Source organism: Ascidia mentula, chromosome 6, assembly GCF_947561715.1.
Source record: "Ascidia mentula chromosome 6, kaAscMent1.1, whole genome shotgun sequence".
Classification (NCBI taxonomy): Eukaryota; Metazoa; Chordata; class Ascidiacea; order Phlebobranchia; family Ascidiidae; genus Ascidia; species Ascidia mentula.
The window spans coordinates 2,027,491-2,044,740 of NC_138571.1; the positions used below are offsets into that span (position 1 = coordinate 2,027,491).

At 34.9% G+C, this 17,250-nt stretch overlaps 6 protein-coding genes across 6 annotated transcripts in view; 2 read left to right on the forward strand and 4 right to left on the reverse strand.

The window, feature by feature from the left end:
* LOC145906582 (NACHT, LRR and PYD domains-containing protein 3-like) overlaps positions 1-17,250 on the forward strand; it is a 131,468-nt gene that overhangs the window by 59,538 nt on the left and 54,680 nt on the right. The window lies entirely within an intron of this gene.
* Positions 1,087-3,801, forward strand: LOC145906598 (adenosylhomocysteinase A-like). Its single transcript, XM_082994054.1, has 9 exons — positions 1,087-1,201; positions 1,408-1,598; positions 1,702-1,863; positions 1,995-2,171; positions 2,236-2,314; positions 2,492-2,620; positions 2,773-2,978; positions 3,102-3,308; positions 3,442-3,801. Exons 1-9 carry the CDS (start codon positions 1,171-1,173, stop codon positions 3,571-3,573), a joined length of 1,314 nt encoding a protein of 437 aa, XP_082850180.1. The 5' UTR covers positions 1,087-1,170; the 3' UTR covers positions 3,574-3,801.
* LOC145906591 (sorting nexin-29-like) lies at positions 3,913-6,451 on the reverse strand. The gene has a single exon (XM_082994036.1). It carries the CDS (start codon positions 6,435-6,437, stop codon positions 4,290-4,292), a length of 2,148 nt encoding a protein of 715 aa, XP_082850162.1. The 5' UTR covers positions 6,438-6,451; the 3' UTR covers positions 3,913-4,289.
* LOC145906603 (enoyl-CoA delta isomerase 2-like) lies at positions 8,531-10,598 on the reverse strand. Its single transcript, XM_082994059.1, has 5 exons — positions 10,464-10,598; positions 10,093-10,265; positions 9,657-9,867; positions 9,454-9,597; positions 8,531-9,143 (listed from the first exon to the last, which is right to left on the reverse strand). The coding sequence occupies exons 1-5, from the start codon at positions 10,560-10,562 to the stop codon at positions 8,964-8,966; spliced, it is 807 nt and encodes a 268-aa protein (XP_082850185.1). The 5' UTR covers positions 10,563-10,598; the 3' UTR covers positions 8,531-8,963.
* On the reverse strand, positions 10,933-14,388 carry LOC145906604 (enoyl-CoA delta isomerase 2-like). Its single transcript, XM_082994060.1, has 6 exons — positions 14,289-14,388; positions 13,145-14,058; positions 12,664-12,827; positions 11,989-12,199; positions 11,451-11,594; positions 10,933-11,125 (listed from the first exon to the last, which is right to left on the reverse strand). Exons 2-6 carry the CDS (start codon positions 13,241-13,243, stop codon positions 10,946-10,948), a joined length of 798 nt encoding a protein of 265 aa, XP_082850186.1. The 5' UTR covers positions 13,244-14,058; positions 14,289-14,388; the 3' UTR covers positions 10,933-10,945.
* LOC145906605 (enoyl-CoA delta isomerase 2-like) lies at positions 14,797-17,000 on the reverse strand. Its single transcript, XM_082994061.1, has 5 exons — positions 16,858-17,000; positions 16,110-16,276; positions 15,514-15,718; positions 15,293-15,436; positions 14,797-14,977 (listed from the first exon to the last, which is right to left on the reverse strand). Exons 1-5 carry the CDS (start codon positions 16,954-16,956, stop codon positions 14,798-14,800), a joined length of 795 nt encoding a protein of 264 aa, XP_082850187.1. The 5' UTR covers positions 16,957-17,000; the 3' UTR covers position 14,797.

Consider the following 17,250-nt stretch of genomic DNA (forward strand, 5'->3'; position numbering starts at 1 on the left):
ATATTTTGTACAAATCTTATTTTCTTTGAAAGATTTTTATTGCGAATGATTTTTGTGCAGATTAGCAAACATTTTTTTTTCTGTTCATAGATATATTCTACTGTATTTAACAATATTTTCAGTCTGTAGGGTAGGACTGTTTAGGATACATGCTACTGCATAAAAAAAGGAAATTATTTAGCAAAATTTTGACTGATATATTGGATAGAGTAAAGTTACAAAAAGTTTTAAGTTAAAACAAATATTTTTTTCCGGGTTATCAAATGCATACTTTTAAAAATATTTTTCCTTCCCAATAAATTTAGAAGGTTTATAAATCAATTTTTTTTTACTAAATAATGATGATTCGAAAAGGAGATGCTATGGAATATATTTTTGACAAATTATGTATTAAAACAGTGACATTATTGTCAAACTTCATGCAAAGTTTTATAATACATAATGGCGTTTTTAATGACACAATTTGTGTAGACATAATCCAAATTCATTTTAAAAAATTACTTTTATATTTTGCATCAAATTAACAGTAAAAACGCAGGTCGGCTAAGTAACATGTATTTATTTCGGTCATATTGCTAATTGGGGCAACGATAACCTTTCAAAGTCCTTACTTAAGCTCTTTGTCGTATATTGTTTAAACAAGCTGTCGGTCTCACAAAAATTCCCAAGCAAACTAGTAAACGTGGCGCCATAAGACTGTTAAACACGTCAGTAATTTTCTGTCTACTTAGACACAAAGGTCATTTTCCTCGACATAACTTGTCACACTTTGATAAACGAAATGTTTCGAAAACATAAAATAATTTTTTTTAAGATCAGCTGACTAATCACGCTTATCATGTGATTAAAAAATGCCAGCTCATGTGACGTCAAAAGTTTATTTTATAAAATTGTTCTAAAAAATATCAATACGAATTTAATTGAAAAAATTATTAAAAAATAATTAGAATAGCATGCAAGAAATTTTTTTTAATTTGAAAGAATTCCAAACAATAAATTTTCATGTATTGTCCCGAAATGAAAAAGTTCATCACGCTTGATTGAGGATACAGCGGGTATATAAACACGAAATCTCATGTGGTCGGCCTCATTTAGTTTCTACTCATCCGTCTTGTGGTGTGTTCCTTCTCAAAAGTTTTTGCTTCTATCACATTTTATCTGCGTATAATAATGGCACCCGGAAAAACATCGTACAAAGTTGGTATGTAATTTTCTTGTTTTTATGTAAAATCTATGTGTTTTTAATAACAGCTGACTCGAAAATCGCAGAATAAATGCACGTTTTGCTTTCTACAGTGCAGTACAGCAGTGGTAGCATGGTTAACCTTTCAAAAGTCTTCGTTAGTAGAAAGAATATATATGTGTAAAACGAAAGAGAGGTTTAAACACATTGCCTTTGTGTTGTAGCTGATATCAGCTTGGCTGATTATGGACGCAAGGAAATTGAGATTGCTGAGAATGAGATGCCAGGTTTGATGACGTTGCGTCGTCAGTATGGCGAGTCGAAGCCTTTGCAGGGAGCGAGAATTGCCGGATGCCTTCATATGACGATCCAAACTGCTGTTCTTATTGAAACCCTACAAGTTCTTGGGGCTAAAGTATGTAACTTATTGTGAGAATTGATTTTAACCTTTCTTTTTCTTATATGTTTAATGAAATTTTAATTGATATATTTAAATTAACTTACTTTTATCAATGTAGGTGCAATGGTCTTCTTGCAACATTTTTTCAACACAAGATCATGCGGCAGCTGCAATCGCTGTCACTGGAACACCTGTTTATGCATGGAAGGGTGAAACTGATGAGGAGTATTTGTGGTGTATTGAGCAGACAATCATGTTCGGAGATGAACCACTCAACATGGCAAGTGTTAAGATATGCTAGTGTAATGTTTAGTGTCAAGGTTAATTGGATTAACTTAGTATTATAATAGATTTTGATTTTGAGTAAAATGTTTCGGAATTCGGTTAAGGTAAAAATACCTTGTGTCTCAGATCCTGGATGATGGCGGCGATCTCACAAACCTCGTTCACGAGAAGTTTCCAAAGTTACTTGATGGAATTTACGGCATCACCGAGGAAACAACCACTGGAGTTCACAACCTTTACAAAATGATGGAGAATGGGACATTGAAGAGTGCTGCCATTAACGTCAATGACTCTGTTACAAAGGTGATCACAGAATAATGTTGTATTAGAAGGAAGAGGTTAAGTTAACATTTATTATGGCCTTCAGAGCAAGTTCGACAACCTTTATGGCTGCAGAGAATCTCTTGTTGATGGAATCAAGCGTGCCACTGATGTCATGCTTGCTGGTAAGATGTCTTGTAAAAACGTTTTCTCTTTCAAAAGTTTATTTTTGTATTAAGATGAGAAATCATAAATGTAATGATTAAAGAACTAACATGTTTTTATTGATAGGAAAACACTGATGTGTAACATGGTTATAAACAGGTTAAACAAGAATTTCAAACAATTTTATTTTGTAACAGGCAAAGTAGCGTTGGTTGCTGGATATGGTGATGTGGGAAAAGGATCAGCTCAATCACTTCGTGCATTTGGATGCAGAGTAATTATTGCTGAAATTGATCCAATCAACGCACTTCAAGCTGCCATGGAAGGTATTGAAATACAACATGTGACTTCTTATGATTTTTGCATGTTAATAATTAACCAGCTCACCTATTCAAAAATGCCGAATCAGCATTATTTCTGGTAACTCCGCAAGTTTTTTAGGTCAATTGTGAAATGCTTATCTGTTTGTTTTGGGCAGGTTATGAAGTCACTACAGTGGAAAAGGCGGCACCAAAAGCGAATATTATCGTCACGGCAACAGGATGCACATCAATCATTACTCCAGAAGTTTTCCAGTCACTACAGAATGACACAATTGTCTGCAACATCGGACATTTTGATTGTGAAATAGACGTCGCTTGGCTAAACGCGAACGCAGTCGAAAAAGTTGAAATAAAACCTCAGGCAAGTTTTGTGGAAACTTACTTCCATGCTTGGTCGATAAGTTAATTTTTGTAAACTGCAAGGTTGTGTAGGATTTGTCTTGAAAGGTTTCTAATCGTCTATCAATTGTGTATTTTTCTAAAGGTTGACAGATTCAAGCTTTCAAATGGAAATCACATTATTTTGTTGGCTGAAGGTCGTCTTGTTAACCTTGGTTGTGGTACCGGACATCCAAGCTTTGTCATGAGCAACTCTTTCACCAACCAAACCATCGCTCAAATCGAATTGTGGACCAACAACAAAGACTTCAAAACATACAAGCGTGGAAATGTTTACATGTTGCCAAAAACTGTAAGTCAAGACTATGTTGATTGTTTAAATGTTTCATCTGAGAAAAATTACATTCGATCCTTGTGTGGAACCTAGTTCGTACGTGGTTTAGGATGATGATAACGTCCTTCAAAGTGTCTTTTTTTATTTTTAGCTTGATGAGAAAGTGGCCAGATTACATTTGGACAAACTTGGCGTGGAACTTACATCACTTTCGACTTTCCAATCAAAATATCTTGGAATTCCACAGAAGGGGCCGTTCAAGCCAGAATACTACAGATATTAGTGTTCTTTTGCAAATATAAGGTGTTAGTTTGGCAATTTAAATCATCAATATTTTGTGCAAATAACAGTAATTTTTTTTGCAATTCCTGGTATGCGGAGGACACTTGTGTAAATTTCTGTGCAGTCATCATGGCCCTCGTTAAAATGTAAAAAACTTCTTGCTTATTCCAGAAATTTCCACAGCTTTTCGCAAATGTTTCAAATACAAATTTGCTACGAACCTTCTAAATTTTGATGATAGTGAAATGATATATTTTGATTTGTCATTGCAAACTTCGGTAAAAAGCACCAGAAAAGTGGAAGATGCTAAAAATGACATGAAAAGAAATATATTGCACAAAGAAAAACCAGTTTTAAACAATGCAAAATATAAACAAACAAACCAAAAAGCTTTGGTCGGATTTAAACAAAGACCATGAAACAAAAATTAGTTTATGAACACTTTTTTTGTATAAACATAGTAATATAAACAAGCATATACATGAAACAGAAATGGATTATTTACTGCATGTCTTTTTGGTTATGAACACAACAAAAAAATTAGATGAGTAATAATATTTTAAACATGAATTTTGCAAGTTAAGTCACACGTTACAGTTGATTAAAACAACAACAGAACTCCTGGTCTGCCTTGAAAATTAGTTTTGGTGCTTGCACTAAATTTTTAATATATATTTTGTTTCATGGGCCCGGTTTTAAATTTCCACTGACAACCAATCATGCCTGAGAAGCTGGAATACTTTCACTAAAAAATGGCAGCAGCGACGTGAGAGTATTTTTGTCCGGTTTTGCAACGATTCTTTCGTGGTTCTGCAGGATATTGTTGAGCAAAAGTCTTAAATATTCCTGGAGTTTTTTGCGTCGATCCTCGACAAACTTGCTGTCCTTGTTGCCAACGACCTTCTTTGGAGGGAAATGAAAAGATTCAACCATTTGAAATCGTTTCTGCATATGTTTGTGAAGTTCACGAAACTGGGAATATCGACGGTATACATTCCATTCCTCCGCTCCAATGCGAATGTAAACTTGGTAAACGTAGTAAGATTGAGATGGTTTTCCTTGTTTAAGAGCTGAAGGTATCCATATATTTATGAGAGCATGTGAAGCAGGAAGGCTAGTCAGAGTTTCTGAAACGTCGTCATTTTCTATTTTGTAAATTAAGTCATCCCGAGACATTGGCCCCCTCAGAGAAGTGAGTTCCTCCTTCATCGATCGCATCAGTGTTATTCCACATTGAAGACGTTTCTGCAGCCTCTCGTTAAACTCCAATAGTTCACCATGCATTTCAGCAACTTCAGTTAATTTTTGAACATAGGCCTGTGAATCGCTTTCTTCATCTTCTTGTGAGTCAGTCGGATAAAAAGACGCCTCAGATGCAATTGCCTCATGCTTACCAATTGCTTTCATGTTTTCAATGTAGTTTTTCAACTGCTTGCGGAGAACTTGAGTATTTCGTTCAGAATCAACTCTGTAAGCTTCATGTTCAGCTTCCTTATGTTGAAGTTTAACTTGCAAGTCACTCACTTTCATTCTTAACTCTGCAGACAACACCATCTCCGAATCAAGCAGTCCCCTGAGTGATTTATTTGATTCTTCAATTTCCTCTTTCCTATGCACAACAGCATTCAGTGCCTTCTGTAATTCATCACTCGATAATTTTGACTCTTTCATGGAAACCTGCTCAGTTTCTCGTTGATTTCCATGTAAAGTGTTGGTAATTGGGAGATCCCCACTACCGACACTTACTTTTGATGAAGTTAAGATGGTTGGCTCCAATCTGACTTCCGGGATACTCTCACAACGGCTTTTAGCTACAAATGATTCAGCGGGCTTGCTATCCTCAGGTGAGATGAGCCCTGAAACTGAGCTTGATCTTGACCAGTCATCCATGACTATGTCGTGGGGAACTTCCCTAAACTGCAATGTACTTACACCAAAAGTACTTGCAGTCACAGCAGGAGGTTTGTCCTCAATTTCAAGGTCGCATAGGGAGCGACTGAGGTCAGACTCACTTTCTTCAACAATTGAGTCTTGTTCAACAGATACACTTGCTGTTTCTGATGCATCAGTCCGCACTGACGACATGTTGGCGCCACCCTGTGTTGTGGATGACACTGATGCTGTAAAAGAAGAGTCGTCATCTCCGAAACTTATAATCTTCGATCGCTTTTTTTTTCCAGTCCTCTTTTTTACTTTTGTCGGCAAAGACGCTTCTTTGTACGTTGAACTCTCAACAGGAGTGGCAATACCTTTGATTGGAAAACTTGAAGGGAGCATGCTTTGTAGCAAATTATTTGGTGTGATCGCTGTTGCTGACGACATAGACCCGTTTAATGCTGGGTCGTTAAATTTCAAGTTAAAATATATGGCAGATAAGCCTGCAGCCATATGAGGAAGCGTGCTGGAGAACTCTTGATCCAACATAAAAGCTTCCTCTTCATAATAAGTTCTGAGAAGATCAACATTGCCTATTATCATGTGAAAATATCTTTCTAATGAACCTTCGTTCAAGGAGCATCTGATCCAAGCCCTTCCTCTCCCAAAATCATTGGTGATGTTTACCATGTCCTCAAACCTCTTTATTTCATGTGCAGTCAAATGGAATTTGATCACTGGCCAAAAACTAACCACACCGGGACTTGACAATGGAAAACCTCCGAGAATTTGTGATGTACCTTTCTTTAGTCTATGCTGCAGGACAGTTTCCAGTTGACTGCACAGACACGAAACCCAGCTACTTTGTTCTGATGCTAATTGCTGTTGGTTGTTAGACAGGTGATTTTGGCACTCACGGACAGCATCCAGCAACCTGGCATGAAGAGATTCCCTTTCTTGCTTAAATGGATCCATTATTTGTGGTGGCATTGGTGCAAAAAATTAACAACACTGTAATGCATAAAAAAGTATAAATTAAACTTAAACAACAACATACATTACTCCCATAGTGTCATTGCCAGATTGGAAAATTTGTTATGGAAAGTTTTTGCGATTGTTAATTGTGAGAGACGATCTCAACGATATTTGCCAACTGGGCCTTATGCACAAAATACATATGGAGAATTTCGTTTACCTTAATCCCACAATATTAAAGCAAAACTTGACAAATTGCCCATTCAAATTAAAGAAACTTGTTGTAAACAAATTGCAAATCAATCTTTTGTTTGCAAACAAAGGTAGTTTTAAAAAATACATCAATCCAGGGATTACCACGAATATCATCTGTAAAAAAATACCAAAGGTTCGTACAGCAGACTGTATAAATATTTTCTTTGCAACATAGAACCTAAGCTTGCGATTATTACTTGTCCATATGGGCAGGCGATAACTGCAATTTTGTTCAAAACAAAAATAACACCAACACTCCAGTTGAGTACGTTTTTTGGTCTTGCTTGCAAGTCAAAACAACATTCCGCTACAGCGAATTTTTAACAAAAATAATTTCGGTGCACCAGAACTAGGGATTTGCAAAGGCAGAAAAGATTCGGATTCGGGCAAATCGGAATATCTGTGGTCGAATGATTAATGACGTTATAATTTTGGTTGTAAAAATTACAGGCATCGTTTGTATTTTGTTACAGCGAAATAATCAAATTCTATGTCGTTATTAATGCGCTAATAAATTCGCCAGTTTTTGCTTCGTACGATCCCATTTTCGTGCATAAATTCCAATGTTTCCAAGCACCTTTGTTCCAATGTAAGTAAACTCATTAGATGGTCGATTCGGATTCCTCTGAATACAAAATAAATGTTTTTCTGTTCGGTACGGTATCCGAAAATCACATCCCCAACCCCGAATATTCCGATAGTCTTCTGCTTGCTGGTATATGGATTGGCATCAGAGCTTTTTTTCCCAGAAGTTTCAAATTTTTAAACAAGAAAATACGGCAAGGTGGCAGTAAGAATTACTTGCTTGAGATGGCTGGGGTCGTTTTCTTCGGATATTCTAAAAAATGCTATCTATCGCTGTTAACAAAAGGGCTGCAAAAACTCGTAGGCTTCCACTGTGGCCATTCCACAACTGGTGAGCCTAAATTTCCTGGATACCCTGCATGTACTGGTGCGCGCAATATTCCTGACCGGATTGGAGATTTATTTTGCCGCCAAAAAGCTGCATCTTATTGGTGTCCAATTGTCCACTGCGGGGTTCAAACAGATGTTACTTGTTATAGATGGAAGCGCCCTGACCGGTGATGATCCCATATATCACTCTTATAAAGTACCTAGCAGACCTCCAGGCGAAACCTTCCTATCGCCGACTGGTTTGCAAAATTATGTATAAAAAAAACAGAAAAGGTAGGAACGGACATTGTAAGAAATGTCGCAAAGAAACATTTCATATTAAAGTTCAGGTGCAAGGTATGAAAAAATGTCTTTATGAATATTGAGAAAGCTTTCAAGTTAAACCTTAAGGAACAACTGGTTTATGGACTGCATGGTTGCTGCAAGGCGATTCCTGTGCCCTTTATCCACAGGTGTCCAAAGTGTGTCTCGAGGGACAAATGTGGCCCGCCAAGGTAAGTGGTCCGCGGATATGATTTTAAGTTGTGTTACATTTGGATTAGTTTTTTTTTTACATTAAATAAGAATTCCTTTACAGTTTTAGGTTGAATAAAATACTTCACCCTCGATAGAAGTTTTCGGAACAAAACGATCGTTATTGTGTATTCATATACTTGCGTGCTGAAACTAGAAAGAAAAAAACGTTGGCCAGCGCACCCTTATTAAAATCCCAGCCTTAATCCTACAACAGAGCTTTAATTATTTGTATCATTTGAAGCTTTCGTCGACGTAACAGAATATATATGGCTTAATTTTTTTTTATAATTACTTTCTGTCAGTTTTAAATGTGTATTTTTCATGGATGTTCTTCGCACCTGTTCTCGATTGGTCGCAAAAACTAGAAATATTTGTTCTTTCAACTCGAGACGGACGAGTTTAATTAAAATTCAGTGAAAATCTTGAGACAATTCGATTATGAAGTTATAAAAAAACAAATCACGGAGATCAACAACAAAAATCAAGCACACTTCGTTAATATATGAGTTCAACAACGTAATTGGTTACCAAACAATTGCAATGATTTTATCTTACTTAACTTGTATTAAGACAAATTTTAGAAAAATAGAGCATTCCGTGGCTGCAAAAAGTTTTGCAACCTAAAATTTAGTGCAATTCGTTCAAACACTCTTATTTTTTGTAAAAATTTGAAAATTAAAAAGATGCCCAGAACTCAACTTGAATAAAAACTGTAAATTCTGAGACGAATTGATGACATTCCAACCACATTAAGATAGACTGACACTCCCTTTTATCTGCAGTGAATTCATCACGTACAACGTCAATAGAAAATTAAACAAAAATTGCATCCATGATTTGGCAAATCCCCCCTCCTCATAACTTCGACCTTCGCTGTTCTCGAATTTTCTGTCGCTTCTGCATAAACTTCATGGCTTGTTGTATGAGGTCATCTGACCCATATCTCTCCACCAATCTCTCAACCTCACGCTCGTTGACCTCCAACAAAGTGTCAAGGTCATTCATCCGGATCAATTGCTTGCCGTAGATGTAGGACTGCGTAAATAATAATCATTTTATTTTCATCTGTGAATGTTTTTAATAAAATTTCGCTTTCAGGCGGATTTCAGCTTAATTTGTCAACACAAATATAATCTATAATTTAAACATTTACATTGTTGCATGTCAGGCATTGTAATTTTACAAGAGCTGTCTTTCTAATAAAAAATGAACAAAAAAAACGACTAATTTTCATCAGCAGCTTTTTGAAATAGTTAAAGACTGAATTAGGGTGGACATTATAATATATGAAATAACCAGATCCACGAATACGGTGGCAGGATTTATGCTCAGTGATTTCACTCACATTAATAGGATTTTCCACAAATTCGTCGATTTTCTTTTGGACTTCCTGCCAAAATTTTTCTTTCGGGAAAACCCGAGAAACCAAACCGCACTGGAGAGCTTCGTGTGCGTTAATTCGACGACAAAACAGGAGCATTTCATTTGCCTGAAAAACAACAGCTAATTTGCAAGAATTATTTCACAAAAAACTCAGTCACTTCTAACCATAGAATTCCCCATAATCCTGGGAAAAGTAAACGACGAACATGCTTCAGGGGTAAGTCCCAATTGCCCGAATGGCGTGAAGAAAGTGCTCGTGTCGGCGCAGTAAACTACGTCACACAGTGCAAGCATGGTGACTCCCATTCCTATGGCCGGTCCATTCACAGCCGCTATGATGGGTTTGGGGAATTTGATGAGAGTATCAGCGAACACCCTGTAAGTACGCCAGGAGTTAACCCGCAATGGATGCGCGGTTATTTTTAAAGTGTGACCAGAAAAATTCACAGCGACATCAAAACATTTCGTTTCGGAGAACAAATGATTTTTGACCATTGCTTCCGATTCCATGAAATGTTACGAAAAGTTTTCCCGTACGAAAGTTAATAACTTACGTTAAAAAACCAATACATGTCGAATTACACGTAAGGATATAACATACTTAAAGCGATTCAACCCCTTTCTGCGTGCAGCTTCAGATGTATCTTGAGCTGCTGCTGAATTGAGGAAATCAGCTCCACTCGTGAAGTACTCACCAGTCCCCGTGATAACCAAGAACTTCACGTCATCATCATATGCATATGATTCTATATGATCACGCATCACCGTTTGCATCTGAAAATGTGGTAATGATGAAAATAAGATTGAATATAACAACGTGGTGTTAACAGGTAGTAGAAATACTTGAAAAACACAAAAGATTGCAAAATGGTAAACAATTGTAGCCAAAAGCGTTCATAACAGCTGGGTTGTAACTGAAGCCAGAAGGTTCAATGTAAGATAATTTGTGCGTAGAAAAATAGTCCAACAAACCTCTGGAGTTATGGCATTTTTTCTCTCTGGTTTGTTAATCCTCATTACAGCATATCCATCATATTTGACAGCTGTCACAAACTTGCTTGCGTCAGACATGACTCAGCAATATATTTTACACAAGGTCTAAATTTCAGTGAAAGGTAAAATAGTTTTTTTTAAATTATATGAAGAAAAATTAATAGGAATTAAAAGGATACAAACTATACTGCATAGATTCAAGCATGATAAAAAGTTGCAGCACCAACTGAACATTCACACACAACTTTCCAAACAAAATTATTATCATATAAAAATAGAACAATGATTCGTAAATATTTGCTTTCAGAGGTACAATTTCACAACAAAGACAGATAAATGAATGAAAACATTTCATTTCTAAAACATTTGTAATTGTAAACAAGCTGGGTTGTAAAACAATATTGGGATACTTATTACACTTTGAATCACCACTCATATGACACTAAATAATCTGAAGAAAGTTACAAAGCAGATTTTCTTGCTTGTTTAATTTTCATTCTTTCCCTCCTAAACTTGATGGCTTGTGTAAGTGGATCGCCTGACGTATGACGTTCAATCATGCGTTCACATTCCTGTCTGTTAACCTCAAGCAGTTTAACTTTGTCATTGATTCTTATCAGTGCTTTTCCATACAACAAACTCTGTGAATGTGAAATTCATAATCAAAAATCTTCAAATAAATTTCACATAAATTATTGGCTTCACCAGGACAGTGGTCTAAATAAGATGATTCCTGCTATAGGAAATGCACAAAACTTCCAAATACATAAACACAATAGGGGGAAATTTATTAAACCTTTCAAAAAGTTTTTTTTAATGTTCTGAATAGCTTGAATGCCGCAAACATCATGCATTTACTATACATCGTGCTTGAAACATTAAGGTTTATTTGAGTATCTGCAGTTATATATTTTATATTCGACCTAAAATAATTAAGTGGTTTATATATTCAAACTATTTTGATACCTTTTCTGGCAACTCCAAGATGCTTTCAACCTTCCTTGTAACTTGAGCCCAAAATGTCTGGTCACTAAAAACCTCTGATACTAAACCAGCAACTTTTGCTTCATCAGCGTTCATGCGTTGGTTGAACAGAAGCATGTTGGATGCCTGGAAACACACAGTGATTTACAGAAAAAAAAATATACATATATATTGTGGAACAGCACATTATTATCAGTAACTAACACAAATCCACATTGAATTTAATTTCCTTCTGGGCTTAATTCAGAAGTTGGTTTTGATTTTGCAGAGTTTTTAACTGATAACTTAAGTCTCCTTTTTTTACGTTTTCTTTGATATTCAAATATAAGGGCAACACAAAATGCAACTCTGGATAACAGACGACCCACAGGTTGGACAACACTGCGATGGAACAAACCATCCATCCATCACAATATATAACTTCTTTTCGTTTTTAAATATTATGACAAACAAATTTACTGTTTTTTTTCGTACTGTTTCAACTGAATTTTACAAGCAATCCATAGAAATCATGCATTACTTTTATTGTGCCCATTATCTCGGGAAAAGTGGACGAAGAACAAGCTTCAGGTACGATTCCTATCCTTGTGAATGGAGTTAGAAAGTAACTTGTATCGGAAGCAAGTACAAGGTCGCACAACCCCAGCATTGTCGTTCCAATTCCAATCGCTGGACCGTTAACAGCAGCTATGATCGGTTTACGGAACAGAATCAGCGCTTCAACAAATAATCTGGGAATGTCAAAAACATTTCACTCAAATTTTGTCTGCAAAACACACTCGCAGTTAAGTAAAAAAAAATATTTAACAGAGCTTCAATCATCCAATAACGTCTCTGAAACTTTATTCAAATGACAATATATTGCATGCATTTCACTTGTGATGAGGTTACTTTAGTTTCAATAGGATATTTTATCTGAGCAAAATATATTTCAAATTAATTATCATCAACAGACTCTGGAACAAAAACCAATCCTGGAATGATTAAACTTTTGTAATTTTTTGGGCAACACTCAATCTTAAAAAATATTTCCATTAGTTTTTAGTGAGACTATTCAAACATATTTAGTGTTACACAAATTACTACACAACAAATCAATTGACTGCAGTTCTATTTCTACAATTTAACAGACTGATCACTAAAACATTTTGGTAAGATCGCTTAATACATGGCAGAAATGTCTTTTTATACTAACCTGAATGTTGCCAGTTTTCCACGATCAAATTCATCTGCATTTTTCTCAGTTCGAGTGGCGAGATCTGCTCCACTAGTAAAATAATCACCAACCCCAGTGAGAATAACAAATTTGACATCCTCTACATCCGCTTGCTTCAAGTACTGTGTGATGAGGGCGTACATCTGTACAAGTTAAATCAGATAAAGTGGTTCTAAATTAATGTGAAAAGGTTTTCAATACGTTATATCATACATGCATATTGCTCATAATTATAAATTTCTGATAGAAATTTGTAGTTGGAACTTGTGTTTTGATTGAACAAAACAATAGCAATAAAAAAACAAAATTTCCGAAAAAAAACAAACTATAAATTGGCTTAAATAGTGACAATTTTGAAAATTCCAATTTAAAAAAATTACTGTATTTCAACGTGACAGAAATTCAGTAATTAATTTTTTATTTTCTTAGTGACCAACATATGCAGAATGTATAAACTCACCTCTTGAATGAAGGCATTTTTTCTTTCTGGTCGGTTAAATTTAATGATCCAATATATGTTTCGTTTCTCCAAAATCACAACAGGATCTTTGCTTTTCATATTTCACATTTACCAACAATTTCCAATATTTACTAACCTCTGAATGAAAGACAGAATAACATTTTATCAGGCAAAATCTTTCAGTAATTGTTGTTTCAGCAAATACATCAACAACATTTACACAAGAAATTAGGTCTGGTTACAATGGGTATTATGGTAAAACAGAGTTGTCATATTTGGGTTGCGACAAAAAAATCTTCATCAATCTACAGACACCACTCTGAAAGCCGATCAAGATTATGAGTCCATTTTAATCTGAAAAATAACCTGTAAACAACTAAAAAAAACTTGCTGTAATTTCAGTTCTTTCAGCAAGTGTTAGGTTTATTAATCGGGAATTCGTCAATGATGTCCACATTTCACACACAGGAAAGATTGCGAACATTAAAGTCGTACAACTGAAAAATGCATTTAAGCATTGGAAATCTAAATGTTTCTTCACAACCGTGGTAAGATATGGTCCAACTACCAAAGCTTGTTGGACAGAAGTAGATAATAAATCTGATCAATTAGAATGTTTAATTATTGTTAATGTGTGCATGAAGGCACCATATTTCATCATTGGGTTCCTACAAAGTTACAAACTTTTGTTTTCTAACAACTTACCCCACAAGCATGAAACAGCATTCCTGATATGCACAATATTAATATACTTGAAACACCCCCTCTCTGCGTGCAGCTTCGGATGTATCTTGAGCTGCTGCTGAATTGAAGAAATCAGGTCAAACCATGAAATACTCACTAGTCCCGGTGATAACCAAGAGCTTCATGTCATCATCATATGCATATGATTCTACATGATCACAGATCACAGTCTGCATCGAAATATGTTTTTACTGTTAATAATGATGTTTTACAGAATATAATTGATTTTTGCTCTTGATACACATACAGACATCAACAAATTTTAATGAATTTGGCAGAAAATGACATCATAACTACATAAAACACATGATAATATGGAGAAAAAGAAAAGCAACTGCAGCCAAAAAGGCTCCTTTCTTGCATGCTTTAAGATTGAAAGATCATTTAACAAATCTCATACCAGGTATTTTTTTCTTTGTTGAATCTTCACCATGTGAATGAAATATCAAATTTGTGCACTGTCAGATATATTTTTGCAACTAACATGACTCTGCAAATATTTTTGCAACTAACATGACTCAGCAAATATTTTTGCAACTTACATGACTCAGCAAATATTTTTGCAACTTACAAAGGAGCTAAAACAATAAGAAATAATCGAAGTCAGTAAAAGTTTATGGGAGAAAGTAAAACAATAATACAAAATATGCAGCTTGGTGTTTGAAAAAAGTCAATTACAAGATGGCAAAAACACTGGACCATGAATATGAATAGGAACAAACAAATAATTGCAAGCAGATACTAAAATAAATTGTCAATCAAAGCAAAGATATCAAGAAACAGCAAAGGTTATGAACAAGGATTCATATTTGGAAAAAAACAGAACTCCACTCATAGACATTAATCAAAACATTTTATATCTGAGACCACACAAGCAATTCATTTACGTCTGGATACATTTCAATTATTTTAAAGTTTTGATTTCATTGCTTCTTTAACTTTTATACGTTCCTTTAAAAAATTCCAGGCTTGTTTAATTTGGTCACCAGAGAGATAATGTTTAATCGTGCGTTTAAATTCTTGTCTGTTAACTTCCAGCAATTGAATTTTATTATTGTTTCTCACCAGAGCTTTTCCATACAACAAACTCTGTATCAATAACAAAGATCTTTTTTAGTTTATACAAAACTATTGGAGTGGTTTAATTTTACAGTTAATCTTCACAAAAAACACATAGTTATTGGAACTCATCATTACATTGTGGTTTTCGCTTTGCTGTGAAATGATCAATGGTCATATAGAGGCAAACCATATACTTAAACCTATTTGACATAAAAATAACTGAAATTTAAAGACAAAATAAAATTAAGTGCTGTGACATAATGATTGTTTCAGGTCAACATTGACTGGTCAATTATAATAACGAAATATAATTTTTCAATCATACAAAAATTGGTTTGTCACCTTTCCCGGCAACTCTGAGATGCTTTCAGCAAAGTTTGTAACTTGAGTCCAAAATGTCTCACGACTAAAAACCTCCGATACCAAACCAGCAACTTTTGCTTCATCAGCATTTTTTGGTTGGTTGAACAGAAGCATGTTGGTTGTCTGGATGGACAACACAATATTATCAAGAAATTTCCTTTCCAATGAAACTTGTTAAGACCAATACATAGATGCATTACTTTTATCATTCCCATTATCTTGGGAAAAATGTATAAAGAAAAAGCATCAATTCCCATCCTTGTATATCGAGTTTGAAAGTAACTTGTATCGGTAGCAAGTACAACATCACACAACCCCAGCATTGTCGTTCCAATTCCAATCGCTGGACCGTTAACAGCAGCTATGATCGGTTTACGGAAAAGAATCAAGGTTCTAACAAATGACCTGAAAATTTTACAATTATTTTTCATATAAATGTCCACCAAATAGAAACTTACTTTAACCAAATAACATTAGTTTTGAGCAGCAAATTTTTGATTCCAAAGATACAACTTCTATACAAACCTCCACAAAATAACTTACAGCATAAAGTCAAGGGTTGCTTTAAAGACAAACTGTCCCATGACAGAAAATTATATATAGCCCATAGTTTAGCCATCGTTTGGTTAAACTTGAAATTAAACTTATGATTATTCAATCTGGAAGTATTAACAATTGTGGAATGATAACAAATTTGTGTATTACTTGCTTAGGTTAATCTTCAAATATATATCCCTTAATGCAAGTTCTTGACTGTTATTGCAGTAAAATCACCTAATACAAGGCAAAAACTAACATGAATGTTGCCAATTTTCCGCGATCAAATTCATCTGCATTTTTCTCAGTTCGAGTGGCGAGATCTGCCCCACTGGTGAAATAATCACCAACCCCAGTGAGAATAACAAATTTGACGACATCTACTGCACTCGCTTGTTTCAAGTACTGTGTAACAAGGCTGTACATCTGCATGAAACAAAATAGATTCAGCTTACAGATGGACATGAAAAGTTTTTTTGATGGATGCAGGTCAAGTATTTGTCAACCTGGGAATTACCAAGGTCTTATTAAGTGAGTCACACAGATTTTCATTAAATCCCAAAACAAAAACTTCGTCATAAAATGAAAAGCAATTAATTGCACAGATTTGTGGTGATTAGACAGAGAATGATCATTGTTATGAAATAAAGTAAGTATAGAACTTACTGCACCACACACACCTAATAACATGTTTCGTGCAATGATGAGGTTAGCAAGCACTTTTAAACTCTCAACCACAAATTTAGAAAGTAGCCACAATGGTGCAGAGTTTAACCAGTGAAATCTTTCAGTCATTTAAAAAGAAAGGATTCCAAGAGCAGATTTGCAGACTTAAGGAATATTGTTGAAAGGGGACATAACCCCCAAAATACACAACACGCACATTGTAACAAAAAGAACTTAAAACAATTTCAGATATAAATAACTACTACAGAATTTAAGTCAAGTTAATGTAATGCAATGTTTTGTCACCAAATCTACCCCATTGTAAAACATGTGAAACTCACTTCTGGAATGAAGGCATTTTTACTTTCTGGTCGGTTAAGTTTAATAATCCAATAATTATTTCGTTTCTCCAAAATCACAACAGGATCTTTGCTTTTCATAATTCAAGATTTACAAAAACATTCCTACTATTCACTAACCTAAACACTGAAAAATTATTATGTAACCTGGGAACATAAAATCATATCAGGTTCTGTTTTGAAAATATATCAACAGCACTTAAACAACCAATTTTAAATTAACAAATATAACACAAGTTGCCAAGGTTTGGTCGAATTCAACGATTGCAGCAATCGCGATGTAGAAGTGTTACATTGAATTCACATGACACACATGCTTTGTATTAATGATTAACTTCTTCATTTTTTTACAACCCTTACTGTGCGTTAATTTGT